The 15919-nt window shown below is 47.6% G+C and overlaps 1 protein-coding gene and 1 long non-coding RNA gene across 3 annotated transcripts in view; one reads left to right on the top strand and one right to left on the bottom strand.

Moving 5' to 3' along the window:
* Positions 1–15919, top strand: part of LOC147124743 (uncharacterized) — a 77752-nt gene that overhangs the window by 10172 nt on the left and 51661 nt on the right. The window lies entirely within an intron of this gene.
* gda (guanine deaminase) overlaps positions 1–15919 on the bottom strand; it is a 71906-nt gene that overhangs the window by 4481 nt on the left and 51506 nt on the right. For both annotated transcript variants that reach the window (XM_085992514.1, XM_085992523.1), the window contains 5 exons: positions 11018–11115; positions 9467–9534; positions 5854–6000; positions 5004–5122; positions 4880–4907 (listed from right to left, as the gene is read on the bottom strand). In XM_085992514.1, coding sequence (XP_085848640.1) covers positions 4880–4907; positions 5004–5122; positions 5854–6000; positions 9467–9534; positions 11018–11115 — 460 coding nt within the window. The remainder of the gene's footprint in view (positions 1–4879; positions 4908–5003; positions 5123–5853; positions 6001–9466; positions 9535–11017; positions 11116–15919) is intronic.

Genomic DNA, 15919 nt, shown 5'->3' with positions numbered 1-15919 from the left:
GAGTTGGCAGCCTTAGCTCAGAGGCATCAGCCCTGGGATCAACTCTGGAGGCCTTTCATAAGAACATAAGAAGTAGGAGCAGGAGTAGGCCATACGGCCCCTCGGGCCTGCTCCGCCATTCAATAGGATCATGGCTGATCCGAACTTAGACTCACGTCCACTTCCCTGCCCGCTCCCCGTAACCCCTTATTCCCATATCAGCTAGGAAACTGTCTATCTCCGTTTTAAATTTATTTAATGTCGCAGCTTCCACAGCTCTCTGAGGTAGCAAATTCCATAGATTTACTACCCTCTGAGTGAAGAAGTTTCTCCTCATCTCAGTTTTGAAAGGGCAGCCCCTTATTCTAAGATTATGCCCCCTAGTTCTAGTCTCACCCATCAGTGGAAACATCCTCACCGCATCCACCCGATCAAGCCCCCTCACAATCTTATATGTTTCGATAAGATCGCCTCTCATTCGTCTGAATTCCAATGAGTAGAGGCCCAACCTACTCAACCTTTCCTCATAAGTCAACCCCCTCATCTCCGGAATCAACCGAGTGAACCTTCTCTGAACTGCCTCGAGAGCAAGTATATCTTTTCTTAAATATGGAAACCAAAACTGTACGCAGTATTCCAGGTGTGGCCTCACCAATACCCTGTATAACTGCAGCAAGACTTCCCTGCTTTTATACTCCATCCCCTTGCAATAAAAGCCAAGATTCCATTGGCCTTCCTGATCACCTGCTGTACCTGCATACTAACCTTCTGTGTTTCATGCACCAGGACCCCCAGATCCCTTTGTACTGTAGCACTTTGCAGTTTCTCTCCATTTAGATAATAACTTGCTGTTTGATTTTTTCTGCCAAAGTGCATAACATCACACTTTCCAACATTATATTCCATCTGCCAAATTTTTGCCCACTCACTTAGCTTGTCTATGTCCTTTTGCAGGTTTTTTATGTCCTCCTCACTCACTGCTTTCCCTCCCATCTTTGTATCGTCAGCAAACTTGGATACGTTGCACTCGGTCCCTTCCTCCAAATCGTTAATATAGATTGTAAAGAGTTGGGGTCCCAGCACTGACCCCTGCGGAACACCACTAGTTACTGATTGCCAACCCGAGAATGAACCATTTATCCCAACTCTCTGTTTTCTGTTAGATAGCCAATCTTCCACCCATGCCAGTATATTGCTCCCAATCCCGTGATTTTTTATCTTGTGCAGTAATCTTTTGTGTGGCACCTTGTCAAATGCCTTTTGGAAGTCCAAATACACCACATTCACTGGTTCCCCTTTATCCACCCTGTTTGTTACATCCTCAAAGAATTTGAGCAAATTTGTCAAACATGACTTCCCCTTCGTAAAACCATGCTGACTCTGTCTGATTAAATTATGCTTATCCAAATGTCCTGTTACTGCTTCCTTAATAATGGACTCCAACATTTTACCAACCACAGATGTTAGGCTAACTGGTCTATAGTTTCCAGCCTTTTGTCTGTCTCCCTTTTTAAATAAGGGCGTTACATTAGCAGTTTTCCAATCTGCTGGGACCTTTCCTGAATCCAGGGAGTTTTGGAAAATTACCACCAATGCATCCACAATCACTACCGCTACTTCTCTCAAGACCCTAGGATGTAAGCCATCAGGTCCAGGGGATTTATCCGCCTTTAGTCCCATTATCTTACAGAGTACCACCTCCTTAGTGATTTTAATCGTGTTTAGCTCCTCCCCCCTATAGCCCCCTGTTTGTCCAGTGTTGGGATATTTTTAGTGTCCTCTACTGTAAAGACTGATACAAAGTATTTGTTCAGTGTATTTGCCATCTCCATGTTCCCCACCACTAATTTCCCGGTCTCGTCCTCTAAGGGACCAACATTCACTTTAGCCACCCTTTTTCTTTTTATATAACTGTAGAAACTCTTGCTATCTATTTTTATATTGTTTGCTAGTTTATTTTCATAATCTATCTTCCCTTTCTTAATTAATCTTTTAGTTATTCTTTGCTGGCTTTTAAATGCTTCCCAATCTTCTATCCTCCCACTAGATTTGGCTACTTTATATGCCTTTGTTTTCAGTCGGATACTATCCTTTATTACTTTACTTAGCCACGGATGGCTGTCTTTTACGCCCCTTTTTCCTCACTGGAATATATTTTTCTTGAAAGTTGTGAAATATCTCCTTGAATGTACACCACTGCTCATGTACCGTCTTACACTTTAATCTATTTTCCCAGTCCACTTTAGTCAACTCTGCTCTCATACCTTCATAGTCTCCTTTATTTAAGCTTAGTACGCTGGTTTGAGATCCAACTCTCTCACCCTCCAACTGAATTCAAAATTCAACCACGTTATGGTCACTCATTCCAAGGGGATCCTTTACTAGGACATTTTTTATTAATACTGTCTCATTACACAGGACCAGATCTAAGATTGCCTGCCCCCTGGTTGGTTCAGTTACATACTGCTCAAGGAACCTGTCCCTAATGCACTCTATGAACTCTTCCTCAAGGCTGCCCTGCCCAATTTGATTTGTCCAGTCAATATGAAAGTTAAAATCCCCCATGATTATAGCTGTTCCCTTATTACAAGCCCCAACTATTTCCTGATTTATACTCCGACCAACAGAGTTGCAACTGTTAGGAGGCCTATAGACTACACCCACTAGTGACTTTTTCCCCTTATTATTCCTTATCTCCACCCAAACTGTTTCACTATCCTGATCCTTTGACCCAATATCATTTCTCACTATTGCAGTGATTCCATCCTTTATTAACATAGCCACCCCGCCTCCCTTTCCTTCCTGTCTGTCCTTCCTAATTATCAAATACCCCTGGATGTTTAGTTCCCAGTCATGGTCACCTTGTAGCCATGTTTCTGTAATGGCCACCAGATCATACTCATGTGTAGTTATTTGTACCGTCAACTCGTCTATTTTGTTACGAATGCTGCGTGCATTCAGATAAAGAACTTTCAAATATGTTTTGTGACAATTTATTCCTGCTTTTACCCCTTTTACTACTCTACCTTTATCTTTATACATTCTGTCCCTTCCTGACACGCTCTGGTTTTTAATTCCCCCACTGCTACCTTGCTCTATTGCCTTCTCCGCTGACATTTTAATTTTTCGCTCTCTTGAAACCTCCCCCCCACTAATTAGTTTAAAGCCCTCTCTACAGCCCTAGTTATTCGATTCGCCAGGGTTCTAGTCCCAGCACTGGCCAAGTGAAGTCTGTCCCAATGGAACAGCTCTCTCCTGTCCCAGTACTGGTGCCAGTGTCCCAAGAAGCAAAACCCATTTCTCCCACTCCAGTCTTTGAGCCACGCATTTAACTCTCTGATTTTATTTACCCTAGCCAAATTTGCTCGTGGCTCAGGTAGTAATCCAGAGATTATTACCCTTGTGGTTCTGCTTTTTCATTTGGCCCCTAGCTGCTCAAACTCCCTCAGCAGAACCTCCTTCCTTGTCCTATCTATGTCGTTGGTACCAACATGGACCACGACAACTGGATCCTCCCCCTCCCACTCCAAGTTTCTCTCCAGCCCAGAGGAGATGTCCTTAACCCTGGCACCGGGCAGGCAACACAGCCTTCGGGACTCTCGCTCTCGGTTGCAAAGAACTCTATCTATCCCCCTAATGATACTATCCCCTACCACTACAACATTTCTTTTTACTCCCCCCACTTGAATGGCCCCTCGTTCCATGGTGCTGTGGCCAGGTTGCTCATCCTCCCTGCAGTCCCTGTTCCCGTTTCCACAGAGAGTAAGAGCCTCAAACCTGTTGGACAAGAGCAAGGGCTGCAGCTCCTCCAACACTACCTCCTGGATCCCTGTACCTGCCTCACTCATAGTCACACCCTCCTGTCCCTGACCACGGAATACATCTGAATTAGTTAATCTAATTGGTGTGACTACTTCCTGGAACATAGAGTCCAGGTAACTCTCCCCCTCCCTGATGTGTCGCAGTGTTTGAAGCTCGGATTCCAGCTCATCAACACAGAGCCAGAGTTCCTCGAGCAGCCAACACTTGCTGCAAATGTGATCACCGTGAACATCGGCTGCTGTTTTTGGATACCAGCCAATATAAATGCAAATCTTTATTTGTTTTTTCTTTGACTATCATTAAAAACTAGTCTGACTGTGACTTAGGGCAGTGGTAACAAAAAAAGAAAGACATGCATTTCTATAGAGCCTTTCACAACCTCAGGATGTCCCAAAGGCTTTACAGCCAATTAAATACTTTTGAAGTGTGGTCACTGTTGTAATGTAGGAATTTGCAACAGCAAGCTCTCACAAACAGCATCGTGATAATAACCAGATTATCTGTTTTAGCGATGTTGATTGAGGGATAAATATTTGCCAGGACACCGTGGAGAACTCCCCTGCTCTTCTTCGAAATATTGCCATGGGCTCTTTTACGTCCACCTGAGAGGGCAGACGGGGCTTCGGTTTAACATCATTTTAAAATACCAGAAAATTAGAGCTGCCTTTTAATAACTGACCGAGTTGGTGTTGGAGGCTTCTGGTATTTGTAGTCCTCTAGCATTCGCATTTACTGCTGTGCTAAACCCATCTCCAAAACCGTGGACTAACAGCAATATCACCTAGGTTATCCTTAGCAGTTGAAGTGAAATCATCTACTCATTAATAATTGGAAACTTAAATGACCAACATGTCACATCCAGAACCCATGGAGTCAAGCAGCTTCAGTTTGGTTCTTCCTAATCAGAAACTTCTATCTTAGAAGGTCATCTCTGACCAAACAACCAAGATTAGGAACTCTCCATATAGGGATTGCTTCATAGTAAAGCTTATTAGAGCACCAGCATGCTGTGACCAAAGTTCGGAATATTTTGAAGTTGCTAAGGATTTTGTGAGTTGCGATAAAGCTTAGAACTCACCTAAGAACAGGAACTTCTGGAAAATATCCTGGAAAATTAGAAGAGAGAATTTCAGTGACTTTTAGATGATACTGAAAGCATACTTTTCAATCTCTGTTTTAAAGTTGGTGCATAGTATAATTACCAGTTGAGTGTCCTCAGGGAACACTTCAAAAGGATTACTTGGAACGCTGGTGTTGACCAGAACAGCATCAAAGTCCTTTCCCACCTCAAAGTTCCCCGTCAGATTATCAAGGCCCAAAGCTGCAGAAGGCAAAAATAATTCTTTATAAAGTATTCATATAAGTGATTACAGTTACATGGAGAGACTGGAGAAGCTGGGGTAGTTCTCACTAGAGCAGAGAAGGCTAAGAGGAGATTTGATGGAGGGGCTGGATTTTGCCGGGTCCCACCCACACGCTGTGCAGGGACCCAGAGACAGCGGGAAACCCAGAAGTTCAGGTTTCCCGGCACACTGGCGTTTAACGCCACAGCATGCGTGCGACGTCGGGGGCGGGTTCCCCACCCAGATATCAGCCTGATTGACAGGCTGGCTTCCAGTCGTGCGGGGATCCCAGAGAAGGAGGCCGCAGGACAAGGTAAGTTCTGGGCCCAGGATGATAGGGTAGATGTAGAGAAGATGTTTCCACTTCTAGGGGAGACCAAAATTAGGGGGTCATAAATATAAGATAGTCACTAAAACATCCAATAGGGAATTCAGGAGAAACTTCTTTACCCAGAGAGTGGTGAGAATGAGGAACTCACTACCATAGGGAGTGGTTGAGGCGAATAGTATAGATGCATTTAAGGGGAAGCTAGATAAACATATGAGGGAGAAAGGAATATGTTGATGGGGTGAGATGAAGTAAGATGGGAGGAGACTTGTGCGGAGCAGAAACACTGACACAGGCCAGTTGGGCCGAATGGCCTGTCATTCTGTTGTAGTTTTTTTTTATATTGTTAGCTCTTTTTGAAATTTATTAACGGTTTCCTACCTTGACTGCCACCAAGGGTTGCAAGTTTAAATGCCTCCTTGTATGAAAGCTTTTCATAATCTGATGATTTTAAGCTCAGAAAATTGGTTGCGTCAATTGCTTCTCGCACAGCGTTAAGTAAGGAAGGGGAGTAGCCACCAGAAACATCTGAAACAGATTTTAACACTTGGTTATTATACAGCTGCAAGAACAGCTGAAAGCTGATTTACTGTGAGATACCTTTAATATTTCGACTAAAAGCAACGCAGATCGAACAGGCATGACCTGGGTGGGTGAGGGAGCAAAACTGGAAACAGGAGCTGTTCTGCCAGTTCCTTCCTTCACCACCTCCACCACCACACCCCAGGTTGCCAACTCTGGTTGGCCATTTTCCTGGAGGAGTCATCGAATGACCTCCCACCTCCAACTACCCCATCCCCGCACTCTTGCCATTGGTCACTGGACATTCCCATCCTCGCGGTGCACCGCCTTGCTAGCCAATTGGAAAGCAAATAGACTCTTCATTACCCAATTGGATGATTCTTGCCCATCAGTCAAACAGGAAACAAGAGCTGTTCGCCATTTTGGGGCCTTAGGAGGCTGCGTAGCCCCTGAAAAAATGGGAGCTACATGACCCAATTTCTAGGCCGCTATGCTTTATCAATGGCCATTTTTAATCATAGGATTTAAATGGCTGGATGGACAAAAAGTGACAATTTCAAAAGTTCTCAACGTTTAGAAAAACATGATGCCTTGCATAGAATGAATCTGCTCTAATAGGCGGTACATGTCATATAGTTTGAGAGAAGCCTGTGCAAGTACATCATTGCTATAGGTTTTAGGAGGGGGAGGGGGGTTAAACATTTAAATGGCTGGTTAGACAAAGTGGCAATTTCAAAAGTTCTCAACCTGTTGACACCATCGGCTGTGATAAGACACGGCACCAAGAGTCTTTCCCACATCTGTGGTGCTGTAACTAGCTTCCAAATACATCAATGACCCTAACCCTGAAAAATGGGCTATGGCCAAGGGCACCCGTGAAGAACAGTCGGAATTCCCGCACTGACGCGCTTCCCGTGATGGAGCAGGACACCAGGAAATTTCAGGCTTTAAGGTTTTACAGGTCAGTCTGCCCTGGGCTCAACTTCGAACTGGGAGCGCGTATTGAGAATCTGGGTACAGAGGCGAGCAGAATTTTCCATCAATGCATTGTGATTTTGTTAGGTGGTGAATCCTGCAGGAACCGTTGACTTCCTCACCCCAATTCCCAATTCATGCTCCCAGTGGGAGAAGCTCTGTGCCAGCAGCACAAATACTTAATGGTGTGTGGGGTTCCCTGAAATAAGAAAGAAGCAAAATTTCCTGTCACTAGCTACATTCCAACAGTGACAACACTTCAAAAGTACTTCATTGGCTGTAAAGCGGTTTGGGATGTCCTGAGATCGTGAAAGGCGCTATAGAAATGCAAGTCCTTCCTTCCTTCTCCTTCCCTTTCCTTCATTCCCACCTTCTTTCCCCTCTTTTCTTTCTTCCTCTCTTCCTTTTCCATTCGCAAGGCCCTGATGGGCGCCTGTGCCACTAGGGGCACATTTTGGATGTATGCCATTCCTTTGAGGCCACAAAGTGCATATGAAGCAGGGCCCAAATTTTTTTCTCCATCTTCAGGAGGACCAGGCTGTGATCCAAGCCTGGACTCCCCCAGGTGGGGCCCACTTTGGTAGCCTGGTACGCTTGGACTCACCAGTTGTGCCAATGCAACACTGGGTGAAACTGCTGGGGGCGCGGGAACACCTAGCTTTAGGAGTCTCTGCCCCATCCCGAGCTCCTCCTGGCATTCAATGTCCTTACAAGGGATGGGCGGAGGGTTCTCCTCCCACAGGGCCCCACAGAAATCCTCACTTTAGGGTCCTGGTCGATTTCACGGCCTTGCTGGTATTCTCCCGCTGGAGTTACACGGAATGATTTGGAATGGCTGAGAAGTTTTGGTCCCATACTCTACAACATGATATTATCCTCTCCCCATTGGAACTAGGGTCCTGAGATATACCCTGGTGTGATTTATGATTTTGAACAGTCCGTTACTTTGGTAAAAAAGTATTGAAACTGACGAGGAATATTTTTCAGTACAATTGTTGACTTTCCAAATACAATAAAACAGAAAATAAACCAATAAGGGTATATTGTTGTCTATAATTTAATAAAGAATACAAGGATTTTACACGTCAAGAAATCCATAACTAAAAAGAACAGATGGGAAAGGTTTTCCTTTAAATTTTATTGCAAGGGAAAATCTTTCAACACAACGTTTTAAAAATCAGTCCCATTTTATCCACAAGTCTTTGGGAAGCTTGTTATACACTATCGAGTCCCGTCTAATACAGCAAACTCTCCCTTCTGTAACCATTGTAATACATATAATGCTACTTCAACAATAGCCTATAAAGGCACAGGCACCCCAGCATTATTTTGCAGAGTAGATTTTACAAGTTTCCTTTTCTGTCAGTAGCTGGATATTAAAAGATAAAGTTAACTGGGTCAAAAATCCACAGGAATATTCACACTGAATGACATCAGTGCTTCCACCAATGACCTCCGCTGGAGTTCATGAGGTGAACTCATTACCATGCTGATCGATGGCCCCGAAGCACAGATTTAAAGGGCTGCAGCAGCTTTTAATGTGGCAACAGATTCCCGGAGGTGCAGCAGGCTTGTGGTGTGTTTTCCTTTGACAGGAATGTCCAACTTTCTTGCCAAAGGATTTTCTCCAGCCCAACAACCCTCTGAGATCTCTGCACTCCTCCAATTCTGATCTCTTGTGCATCCCCGGTTTTCAATCGCTTCACCGTTGGTGGCCGTGCCTTCAGCTGCCTGGGCCCTAAGCTCTGGAATTCCCTCCCTAAACCTCTCCGCCTCTCTCTGCTCCTTTCAGATGCTCTTTGAAACCCACCTCTTTGACCAGCCTGTCCTAATATCTCCTTATGTGGTTCAGTGTCAAATTTTGTTTGTTAACATTCCTGTGAAGTGCCTTGTGATGGTGTACTACGTTAAAGGCGCTATATAAACGCAAATTGTTGTTGTAGCTGCTGTTAGCTAACACCTGGGAAATATCCTTCAGAAGCTTGTCTCCATCACTCTGCCCATGACAATGATAGTGACCATTCAGGCTCCATATACCACCAATGCCCCCTCACCCTCCCTCAATGTCATCCTCTTCACCACCCGCCTTCTCTATCTTGTACACCAGCCTAGAGACCGTCACCCACGGAATCAAGATAGTGGGGGTGAGGGTACAAGCACTGGCTGTGGTACAATGTCCCAAGTCAAATCAGGTCCTCTTTTTCATCAGAAACACAGACTGCTGCCCAGGAGTTCCTGGGGTATGGACTTGAGCAAGCTCTGCGTTCTGGCTTTCAGACCCTTGGGACTCCCTTTCCGGGGGCACTTACAATTACGATGGAGTGAGAGGGCTCCGAGGAAATTCCGGGCCTATGTGTAGTAAATGCGTGGAACCCCGAGGCTGACATGGGCAGGAGCAGGCAAGAAAAATAGATGGCGGAAAATGAAATAATAGTATATCTCAGCCCACTTTATTAAGAAGCAACATTCTCACAAAAACACAAGAGTTTTTACCTACCAGTTCCCAGTCCTAATTTTACTTTATGATTCAGAGCATTGCGGACGTCAAATATGCCACTGCAAAGTCTAAAAGATAAAAAAGAAGAGAAATGATGTCTCAATGTCCCCGGTGAACAAGTTCAACTTGCACACTGGTTTTTATGACACATGGACTTGACTGCAAGCTTTGCTTCAGCACCAATGGGCTTCTGCTAGTCAGCACTAACGTTGGAGCCACAATTTTATGGTGCATGCATTTTCATATAATCTTTACATCTGCACTTCACACCAATCCCCCATTATCCCAGGTCTCTACTAAATCTTCTTTTGACACTCAGTTTGGGCAAATGCCTCTGTTCAGCAGCTCTCCCGAATGCCTCACTCTTATCCTGGATCCAGGATTCCACCTGTACAAACTGGCATCAGTCTGGGATGTCAGAAGGTTAAAGTAAGTATAATCTTAATATAAGACAGTCACCAATAAATCCAATAGGGAATTCAGGAGAAAATGTTTTACCCAGAGAGTGGTGAGAATGTGGAACTCGCAGGGAGTGGTTGAGGCGAATACTGTAGTATCTAGCTTCTCCTTAAATGCATTTAGAAGTACATGAGGGAGAAAGGAATAGAAGGATATGCTGATGGGGTGAGATGAAGTAGGGTGGGAGGAGGCTCGTGTGGAGCATAAACCGGCATGGACCAGTTGGGCCGAATGGCCTGTTTCTGTGCTGTAAACTTCTGTCATTCTATATAAAATGATGCAGTAAGTATCCTTTATAAAGGGAGCCAAAAATTTGCCCAATAGTTTAAAATCTTTGCGGATGCAGGCCTGGATCCCCAGTTGGGTCCCCCAGCCATTGGGGGTGGGGCTGCAGACTGGCACATCTGCTGGTGGGGAGGTTCCAAAGAGGAGATGATGGGAATTCTTGGTCTGAGAATCCTCTGCACCTGCCAAGCATCCCTGACACTAGGAACCATGTAGAGGCTCCACTTCAAACAAGGCCCCATGGAAACAGACTGGGAAAGCTGGGACCCAATGTATCCAATTCTAATTTTTAGCTTGTCCGTCACTAAAAGCAAGAAAGAACTTTCATTTCTACCTCAGGATGCTCCAAAGTGCTTTACAGCCAATGAAGTCATTTTGAAGTGTAGTCACTGTTGTAATGTAGGAAAACACAGCAGCCAATTTGTGCACAGCAAGCTCCCACGAACAGCAATGTGATAATAACCAGAAAATCTGTTTTTTTAGTAATGTTGGTTGAGGAATAGACGTTGACCAGGACATTAGGGAGAACTTCACTACTGTTCTTTGGATAGTGCCGTGGGATCTTTTACATCCACCTGAGAGGGCAGATGGGGCATCCGTTTAACGTCTCATCCAAAAGACGGCACCTCCGACACTGCAGCACTCCCTCAGTGCTGCACTGGGAGTGTCAGCCTAGTTTCTGGAGTGGGACTGCGAACCCACCACCTTCTGACTCAGAGGCAAGAGTGCTACCCACTAAGCCAAGACTTACAGCGGGAATGCCGTGCGGATTTTTGGTCCTGATGTATTTATTTATCGCGTACTTACGAGATGTTTGAATTTGGACAGTGTGAGATGGCTGCTCCTTTTTTGCGGAAGAGTTCCAGCTCTTCGTCAGAGAGGTACACTCCGTGCGCCATGATTGTCTGTGTAAAAACATTGTTCGCGGCAACCAGTTAATAACGAATGGCTCGTTTAAAATACGTAGAGAGACTGCAGGAGATATCCAGAAGAAAGGGTAAGTAAACGTCGGAGGGACTCACAGAGAGAGTGAAAAAAGGATTTGCTGACAATTGGAGAGAGGGACGAGAGGAAGTGTGTAAGAAGGATAGAGAGAGATGGAAGCGAGCTTAAAGTGTGGAATCTCTATCTTTACATAACACTGTAACATCCTTTACAGGGCTATGAGGAAAGAGCAGGGGATTGGGATTAATTGGATAGCTCTACCAAAGAGCTGGCACCGGCACAATGGGCCGAACGGCCTCCTTCTGTGCTGTATCATTCTATGATTCTATGATACGAACAATGGCGGACAGGAAAAGACCTTCGGGTCCATCCAGCCTGTCTCACACAATCGGGAAGCTTTATCTATCACAACATATCCCACACCACCCAAAAACCATGTGATCTCCTGGGAGAGGCAAAAAAAAAGCTAAAAACTCAGGCTAATTTGAGGAAAGAAAAATCTGGGAATTCCTCTCCGACCCCCCTAGATGATCGAAACTAGTCCAGGAGATCACTTTGGCCCTAAATTCCTTGCAGGACCTAACCTTTGACACGAGGTCATCTCCACCCCAGCCAGAAACAGGAGCAGCTCTTGCTTCAGTAGTAAACATAGTAAAACAAGACAAACAGAAGAACGGAGAGAAGGACACAGAGAGAATCATGAAGAGCAGAACAAGCAGAGACGGGAAAGACCGAGGCCCAACTTCAAAACAAATTGCCCAAGAGCAATGCCACAGGAGATCAACTAGTGTCATTCAAAATATTGTTCATCCCGTTGTTTGTGAATAGTGTAAACAACGTGAAACCCAGCCCAGGTTCTTATAGAACGTGACTAACAGAGCCGCTGTTTTACCGGAAGGAAATTGGCTCCAAATTTCCTCTCTTCCAACACCGTATTCCGGAGGGAACAAGGCAGAATCTGGGGCCCCGGCCTCGTGACCTTTCTGATGTGCCTCAATTATTCCGAGACTCGAAGTTAGCAGAACAAAAGTAAGGCTTTTATTAACTCAGAACATTACACGTAAAATAGAGAGATGTCTACCGTCAGGAGGCTGATGCCGGACTGAAGTTAGATTACAAGGGCAGCACGGTGGCATAGTGGTTAGCACTGTTGCCTCACAGCGCCAGGGACCCGGGTTCGAATCCGGCCTCGGGTGACTGTCTGTGTGGAGTTTGCACATTCTCCCCGTGTTTGCGTGGGTTTCCGCCGGGTGCTCCGGTTTCCTCCCACAGTCCAAAGATGTGCAGGTTAGGTTGATTGGCTATGATAAATTGACCCTTAGTGTTAGGAGGATTAAATACGTGGGGTTACGGGGATCGGGTGGGATATGTGTAGGGGTTACGGGGATCGGGTGGGATATGTGTCGGTGCAGGCTCGATGGGCCGAAATGGCCTCTATCTGCACTGTGGGGTTTCTGTGATTCTGTGATTGTGATACAAAGGAGCCAGGTATGGGCGGAGCCCTGCACACAACCAGTTCCAGCACATTCCAATGCATAATACATGAGGACTGGGGGAAGGGAAAAGACACAGAAAGCAGGCAGTTAGAAGACACAGAAAACAGGCAGTGATGAATGGAATATATTTCATCACATTCACCCCTTCTATAGATTTAGTCTGTTCGGGGGTTTGATAGTCCTCTGCGACCGACGTGGCTGTTGTGGTGCCGCGGGTGTCGGCTGGGTGTCCCCGGTAGCCTCCTGGGTCTCTGCCGGGGGTGCCGCCGGGGTTGTTGAAGGGGTAGTTGGTGGGGGTGCCGTTGGTCGATGTTCTTCCGGGGGTGATGAAAGAATAGTGGGTGGGTAAGGGTTGCTGTGATCGTCGTCGCTGCTATTGCCGTGGTTGTTGTTGATGCCGGCTGGGGCGACGTCTTTTATGGACACGGTGTCCTCCCTTCCGTCGGCGTGCCGGACATATGCGTATTGGGGGTTGGCGTGGAGTAGGTGTACTGGCTCCACGAGAGGGTCCGTCTTGTGGCCCCTCACATGCCTTCGCACGAGTACCGGACCTGGGGTGGAGAGCCATGACGGCATGGATACGCCCGAGGTGGATTTCCGGGGAAAGACAAACATTCGTTCATGAGGCGTGGTATTAGTGGCCGTACACAATAGCGACCGTATCGAATGGAGCACATCCGAGAGGACTTCCTGCCAGCGGGAGATAGGGAGGCCCTTGGTCCTTAGAGCTAGAGTGACTGCTTTCCACACTGTCCCGTTCTCTCGCTCCACCTGGCCGTTACCCCGGGGGTTGTAGCTGGTGGTACGGCTCGTGGCGATCCCCTTGGACAGCATGTACTGGCGTAGCTCTTCACTCATGAAGGACGCCCCCCTATCCGTGTGGATATAGCTCGGCATACCGAACAGGCAGAACAGGCTGTTGAGGCATTTAATGACCGTGGCGCTGGTCATGTCTGGGCAGGGGAAGGCGAATGGGAAACGGGAGTATTCGTCCACAATGTTCAGGAAGTAAACATTGCGGTCGACGGACGGGAGGGGGCCCTTGAAATCTAAGCTGAGCCGCTCGAAGGGCCGTGTAGCTTTGATTAAGTGGGCTCTATCTGGGCGGTAGAACCGAGGCTTGCACTCAGCGCAAGTGCGGCAGTTCCTGGTCAGAGACCGAACTTCCTCAATCGAGTAGGGTAAGTTACGGGACTTTATGAAGTGGAACAGCCGCGTGACCCCTGGGTGGCAGAGGTCGTTGTGGAGGGTCTGTAGCCGATCCTCGGTGGCGCTGGCACACATCCCTCGTGAGAGGGCGTCAGGGGATTCGTTAAGGGCCCCTGGCCGGTAAATGATGTCGTACTCGAAAGTGGAGAGCTCGATCCGCCACCTAAGAATCTTATCATTTTTAATCTTCCCCCTCTGTTTATTGTTGAACATAAACGCTACCGATCGCTGGTCGGTAAGTAGGGTGAAGCGTTTGCCGGCTAGGTAGTGGCGCCAGTGGCGCACTGCCTCCACGATGGCTTGGGCCTCCTTTTCCACGGAGGAGTGTCTGATCTCGGGGCCTTGGAGGGTCCTCGAGAAGAAAGCTACGGGCCGCCCCGCCTGGTTGAGGGTGGCCGCCAAGGCGAAGTCGGACGCATCACTTTCCACTTGAAATGGAGTGTTCTCGTCCACTGCCTGTAGCGTGGCCCGCTCAATATCCTGCTTAATGCTTTTGAAGGTGGCGTGGGCCTCAGCAGAGAGCGGAAAAGAGGATGCTTTCAAGAGGGGGCGGGCTTTGTCGGAGTAGTTGGGGACCCATTGGGAATAGTAAGAAAATAACCCCAGGCACCTTTTCAGGGCTTTGGGAGTGTTGGGCAGGGGCAGCTCCCGTAGGGGGCGCAATCGGTCGGGGTCTGGTCCGATTTCCCCATTCTCCACCACGCTGCCCAGTATGCAGAGGCGCGTGGTGTTGAAAACGCACTTGTCCTCGTTATAGGTGAGGTTGAGTTTTTGTGCGGTTTTCAGGAACCTCTCGAGGTTCGAGTCGTGATCCTGCTGGTTGTGACCGCAGATGGTGACGTTGTCGAGGTAGGGGAAGGTTGCCTGCAAGTGGTGGTCATCGACCATGCGATCCATCTCCCTCTGAAAGACCGAGACCCCGTTCGTCACCCCAAAGGGGACTCTGAGGAATTGGTAGAGGCGTCCGTTCGCCTCGAAGGCGGTGTACGGGCGGTCCTCTGGTCTGATAGGGAGCTGGTGGTATGCTGACTTGAGGTCGATGGTGGAGAACACCCGGTATTGGGCGATTTGGTTCACCATTTCTGATATGCGGGGTAGCGGGTAGGCGTCTAGTAGGGTGTACCTGTTGATCGTTTGACTATAGTCGATCACCATCCGTTTCTTCTCGCTACCCCTTACCACTACCACTTGGGCGCGCCACGGGCTGTTGCTGTGTTCAATAATGCGCTCTTTCAGGAGCCTGTCTACCTCGGTCGCGATAAACCGCCTGTCCTCCCAGCTGTACCTCCTGCTTTTGGTCGCTATTGGCCGGCAGTTAGGGGTAAGGTTCGCGAATAGCGAAGGCGGCTTTACCTTCAGGGTAGCCAGACCGCACACTGTGAGGGGCGGCTGGGACCCACCGTACTTGAGCGTGATGCTTTGGTGGTTGCACTGGAAATCCAAACCCAAGATCACGCTCGCACATAGATTCTTCATGATTAATACTTTAAAATTATCATACACAGTTCCGTTAACGCACAATTGTACCGTGCAGTAACCCAGAATGGTCGATGTCTGGGTTTTATCGGCCATAGAGATGGTACCCTGAGCAGGGACCACCTTTAGGGAGAGTTGTTGTGCCAGTTCAGGGTGGATAAAACTCTCCGTGCTTCCACTGTCAATTAAGCATTTAACCCGGCACCCGTTTACCTCGATGTCCACCATTGATTTGGATAGCGGATGCGGCCTGGTCTGGTCCACTGTGACCGATGCTACTGTAGGGCCCTGATCGAGACAAGATGGCGTCCACGCTGTCTGCTCATAAGATGGCGGACCCCACGAGGTCGGGCAAGATGGCGTCCAAGATGGCCGCTCCCACGGCGCACACGCGGCGGTGGCGGGTTTTCCGGCGGTTGGTTTTCCGGCGGGGTTCCCTCTGCACACCTTCCCGAAGTGCCCCTTCTTACCGCACTTAAAGCAGGTGGTGCCTTTCGCCGGGCACAGGTTTCTGGTGTGCTTTGGCTGCCCGCAGAAGTAGCAGTTGGGTCCTTGACGCGTCGCGGCTGTCGTAGGGCTTCTG

The sequence above is a fragment of the Somniosus microcephalus genome, chromosome 1 (assembly GCF_052327205.1).
Source record: "Somniosus microcephalus isolate GS21.2 chromosome 1, FLI_Smic_1.0, whole genome shotgun sequence".
Classification (NCBI taxonomy): domain Eukaryota; kingdom Metazoa; phylum Chordata; class Chondrichthyes; order Squaliformes; family Somniosidae; genus Somniosus; species Somniosus microcephalus.
The sequence above is the reverse complement of the archived record's forward strand: the minus strand, read 5'-3'. Positions and strand labels throughout refer to the sequence as shown.